This window comes from Siniperca chuatsi, linkage group LG10 (genome assembly GCF_020085105.1).
Source record: "Siniperca chuatsi isolate FFG_IHB_CAS linkage group LG10, ASM2008510v1, whole genome shotgun sequence".
NCBI lineage: Eukaryota > Metazoa > Chordata > Actinopteri > Centrarchiformes > Sinipercidae > Siniperca > Siniperca chuatsi.
In genome coordinates, this window is record NC_058051.1 from 10,517,858 (window position 1) to 10,523,198 (window position 5,341).

The following is a 5,341-nucleotide window of genomic DNA, read 5'->3' on the forward strand; positions in this document are numbered from 1 at the left end:
TATCTTCTTTTTTAAAAAGGCAATAGAGTCGAGTGTCGTTCACAGTGAGCCTGCAGCATCAACAAGATGATCAATTTGGGAGGGACTGAGTCCACTATTACATTGAGACATGGCATTGAATTAAATGCTGATGGAATCACTAGCTACAGCACTATCAGATAGACAACTAGTGTAGGAATGTTTGCCTAATGATGTGTAGTCCAGTAATAGGAGTTCAAAAGCTATTAAATAATGGTGAGATAAAAAATGATTCTGTTAAATGTTCAATTTCAATGCTATATACCAGAACAAGGTCAAGTGAGTGGTTTCATGTACACTCTGACAAAAGCCAATCGAATCTAATAATGAGATAAACGCAGTACTAAGGCTATCATTATCGATATCCACATGAATATTTAAATCACGTACAATAATTACTTTATCTGTTTTAAGAACTAAACTTAATAAAAACTCTGAGAATTCAGATCAAAAATTCGGACCAGGAGCACGGTAAACTATAACACATAGAATTGGCTGTAGTGTTTTCCAGGTTGGGTGTGAAAGACTAAGAACAAGGCTTTCGAATGAGTTTTAATTTAGTTTAGGTTTAGGGTTGATTACAGTTTTTCTCAGTCGCTTTGGTACATTTCTCGAATCAAACTCACAATTTGCAAAACAGTAAGTGCATTTCTCAAAACAATTTGTACAAATAGCAAAACACCATGGATACCCTGCAAAAGCCACTCTCTTACTCAAAATCCTTAGTTCATCTCTCAAAAGTAAATATCTGTGTCAATGAACATGTCAGTGCCATCAGAATGACAAGTCCTTGTGTCATTGTGTACGGATAAGACAGTCAAATTGTTTAGTCATGTTGTCAATATAACAGTTTACTTTGGAGGGATGTTCTGATGGAAATTATGGCTAAAGTTTTGATGACAATTATTGTCAATTGTAAGTTACATCTTAGTGTATGTGTGAGTGTAATTGCAAGAGAATGGAAAAGATTCAAATTTACACTCTTACTGTTTGTACTGTATTTTATTGACAGAACATGTCATTGAGATACAGAAATGAAAAGACAGCACTGAATAGCACACACAAAAAAAACCTAAAGAAGAAATGTGAACATAGGAAAAACTGTACATGCGGTGCTGTAGAAATTACATTAAGGAATTACAATCTTCCTACACCTCTTGACGATCCTGTCTGTTGGGCCACAAATTCTCATCCACATCACAACGAACATCTTCTCTTGCAATGCAGCGTGGAAAGAATCTTTTTGAGTGTCTTATCCAGCCTCTGCAGGCATCTGCTGTGATGTCGTCACATGCAGCATCCATGGCAGCCAGAAGGGTCATTTGTGTATGTGGCTGACGATCGTATACTTTCCATCTCCATGCTGAGAAAAATTCCTCAATGGGGTTAAGGAATGGAGAGTAGGGTGGGAGGAACTCCATCAGCATCCTGTCATGGGCAGCAAACCATTGCCTGATGATGTTGAAACGATGGAAACTGACATTGTCCCAAACGATCACATACTTTGGCAGGTCATCTCCAATCTGACCCCTCTCTTGTTCAGGGATGAGATCCCTGTAGAGAGTGTCTAAAAAGGTGACAAGACGCTCTGTATTGTAGGGCCCAAAAATGGGAATATGCGTTAGCACACCATTCTCAGAGATTGCACAACCCATGGTTATGTTTCCGCTCCGTTGGCCTGGCACATCAACTGTAGCTCTGTGGCCGATGATATTTCGACCACGCCTTCTACGTTTTGTTAGGTTGAAGCCAGCTTCATCCATGTAGAGGAAGCTGTGCGGTGGTTCACTTGCTTCCAGTTCCATTATACGCTATATCCAGAAGACACAAAATTAGTTTTATGAATTACATGCATTTTCATTTTGGTCAAGATACAGTTACATCAAATGTATACAGCACATATTTGCTATGGCTGTAGAAAAGAAGATGCAATGTGTCAAGTTCACACTTACTGTACTGTATATCACTATACAATGTTGTACTGTTTACTCTGAGGTACAGTTGCTGCATGCTCATACATGTTTTACCTGTACATGTTGGTAACGCAGCTCCTTCACTCTTTCACCATTTCTTTCAAACGGAACAGTGTAGAGCTGCTTCATATTCATTTGGTGTCTTTTCAGTACCCTATCAATGGTTGAGATGCTGACTGTTTGGATGTTTTGAAAGATGTTGTTGTCCTCTATAATGGCACTTTGTATCTCCCTTAGTCTTATTGCATTGTTTTCTATTACCATGGTGCAAATGGCCTCCTCCTGTTCACGTGTGAAAAGGGGCCCTCTGCCACCCCTGTGAATTTGTCTTGCAGTCCTATGTGGGAAAAAAAGTTAGTAATGAAAGTACAGTGTACAATGCCTATTGTTAGATTACATACCTATTCTGTCGACGAAAAGTCTGAATAATCGAGGACACAGTTGTTCTTCCAACATTTGGCTGCACCCTTCGACCAGCCTCGGCCATTGTAAGCCCATGATTGAGAACGTGGTCTACGAGTGTGGCTCTAATCTCATCAGGAACGTGCATATGTCCTCGGCCTCTTCTGCCTCTTCCTCGGTTTTGCCTTCCAACTCCTCCACCACGCAGCCTCACTCCTCTTCTTCGTCTTCTCTCTGGCTGTTGACCCCGTCCAATTCCTTGTCCTTCCATTGTCCAACATTGTAACATTCTGTTGCTCCGGCTATATATATATATATACCTGCTAGTTGATGCTTCATGAGAAGCACCTTCGTTAGAGAAAGTCAAGATTCACCTGGAAGCAATTTACCAATTCAGGACAGATTTAGAAAAAAGTCTAATGGAAATATAGAAAGTATAGAAATATGCTTGACATATTATGATAACTTGTTCAACCATTTTGCATGTAAAGACTTATGCTATGAGCTTGTGCCTAAATGTTGTGGGGGGTGAGACTATTCAACAGAGACCCAATATAATACATTTTGATCAACATGACATAAGCAACTGATAATGTAGGAAACAACAGAGAATTGTACATACTCATTTGCATGGATGTACCAAAGCGTTTGCAACTTGTTCAAAGAAATGAGAAACTGCTTTTTTGATGTGCACAAGTGACACAATGATGTGAGAATTGAACAGGTAGTTTTGAGAATTTCAATTCTGATCTGAGATATGTACCAAAGCAACTGAGAAAAACTGTAATAGGCTTGAGTCGAAGATGGCTGCAATTCCACCTCCTTGGCTGGTGCCTCAAGGAATGCGAGTATTAATATGACTGGGCAGAGTGGATTCATTTAGGCAAATATATTTTTCATGACCCAGCCAGGTTTCAGTAAGACAAAATAAGTCAATATGATACTCATATTAAATGATTCACTAGTACAGCTTTAGATGACAGAGATCTGATGTTTAAGTTTAAGATGTTCACATTTAATTCTTCTATTGTGTTGTACTATTTCAGTGGTGGTACTTTCTTTTAGGCTATCATGTATAACTCCTCTTCTATTAACTTTTGATTTAATTAATTTAAGTTGTCAGGGGGCAGACACTGTCACTAAGAAGTTTTGAGTGGGTAACTACTCTGGAAGCGCAGAGAAGTGTGTAGGACTGCGACTCTGCTCCTGGTCTCAACTCTGAGTTGTCATGGTTTTGGTCAGATTTCTAGATATGCGAGCAGGTCCATCCAAAGTGGGATGAATGCCATCTTTCCTAACCAAACCAGGTCTTCCCCAGAAAGTCCGCCAATTATCTACAAAGCCCACGTCATTAGCTGGACACCACCTCGTCCGACATTGTCTTTGCATATGTACACACCAACTCAACATTCATTTTAGTGACCTCTGATTGGCGTAATCGGGAGTCATTACTGACGACGTGAATAACAATCTTACTGTATTTACGCTTATCCTTAGCCAGCAATTTTAAATAGTATTAAACATTGCCCGCTCTGGCCCCAGGAATACATTTGACTATGGTCACTGGTGTCGCTAACTTCACATTTCTCAAAATGGAGCTGCCAATAGTCAGAGTTGGTTTCTCAGCAGGTGTGTCGGTGAGGGGGGAGGACTTGTTAGAAATGTGAACAGGTTGGTGGTGAACCGTGGGCTTATGCTTAGGCCTATGATTCCTACGGATAGTCACCCAGCCTCCTTGGTTACCCGGCAGCTCGGGGACGGCTAGCAGGAGCTACCTCTGGTCAGTCTGCACCGGCTACTGGGAACCACGTTTCCAATTCACTAAGCCTCGTCTCCAGCACGATAAATAAACTACATTTATTACATGTACCATTATCACTAAATGAGGCAGAGAAATAGCTAAACATTTGAAACACCAAGCAAGAAGCAGTAGGAGAGTGACAGTGCCATCACTAGCTGCTAGCAAAACTGAATAGCTTGTAAATTGTGGGATTACCGAGAAAGTCACTAAAAGAAGGAAAAAATACGCTACCAGTAACACACAAGCACTGGTGCGAAGTCTGATAAATTGCCTCAAGTGATGTCATTTGCGTCAGCGTCGGTTGGGGCTGAAGATTACAAATGTAGAGATGAAAAAAATGTGTGTGCTGACTTAGAAAGAAGTGAGCTTACCAGACCTCTACTCCTCATCTCTGCTTGAGGCTAGCAGCTTGAAGCTACAATAGCTAGGCGCCAAGCTTTAACAGTGAGGAAGAAGAATGTGTGGAGTTAAAAAAAATAATGCTGCGATGATTTGATTTTTTTTTTTTTTTTTTAACTGTTTATCATGAATCCAACAGTGTAATATGAGTGCTTTGCTAAATCAGTGGAGTACTCTTTTAAGTGATATTTTTGACACAATCAAATGACTCCTTGTTTTGGAAAACAGTTGCTTGTGCTGCTATTGATGATCAGCTTGTGGTAACAACCATCATAAAATGAACACAATGATTGTATTTGAAAATGATAATTTCTCCTGCAGAAACTGCACATTTAATATATCCTCTGAAGTCTCTTGAGACAGTGAAGTGGCACATTGAGAAACACAATAAGCTGTTTCCTTCTAATTAAAAATGTATAGGGTAAACGTCTCTATGTCGTATGTGCTGTGTAGTGACCGGTAGACAGACAGGTAATGAACAGGCAACTGGAAAATGGATTACCGGCTGGCAGTGGTGCAAACAGGGAAGTGAGTCCGATGTGGCTCAACAGTCCAAATAGGGAGCAGGCAAAGTACAAAAACCAGAATCCAACCAAGGTCCACAGGAGACAAAGAATCCAAAGCAGACAAGGTCCAAGTGGTAGACCTCGGGCGGACAGCCTGGGGGCTGGACATGTGCAGAGCTGAGAACCTCATGAGGTCTGCGACAAAGATCAAAACCATCTGGAGGCTTGGCGGAATGCCGGTG

At 40.7% G+C, this 5,341-nt stretch overlaps 1 protein-coding gene across 3 annotated transcripts; it reads right to left on the minus strand.

Moving 5' to 3' along the window:
- Positions 1–601: 601 nt before the first annotated feature.
- On the minus strand, positions 602–3,635 carry LOC122883003. Of its 3 annotated transcripts, none has more exons than XR_006379519.1 (2): positions 2,393–3,635; positions 602–1,829 (listed from the first exon to the last, which is right to left on the minus strand). XR_006379519.1 is itself a non-coding variant. In XM_044211021.1 (2 exons), the coding sequence occupies exons 1-2, from the start codon at positions 2,253–2,255 to the stop codon at positions 1,167–1,169; spliced, it is 666 nt and encodes a 221-aa protein (XP_044066956.1). In that variant the 5' UTR covers positions 2,256–3,605; the 3' UTR covers positions 602–1,166. The 3 variants fall into 3 exon arrangements, 2 of the variants coding, with proteins under 2 accessions (XP_044066956.1, XP_044066955.1); XM_044211021.1 differs by having other exon boundaries at positions 2,253–3,605; XM_044211020.1 differs by lacking the exon at positions 2,393–3,635 and adding an exon at positions 2,046–2,241.
- Between the last annotated feature and the right edge of the window lie 1,706 nt (positions 3,636–5,341).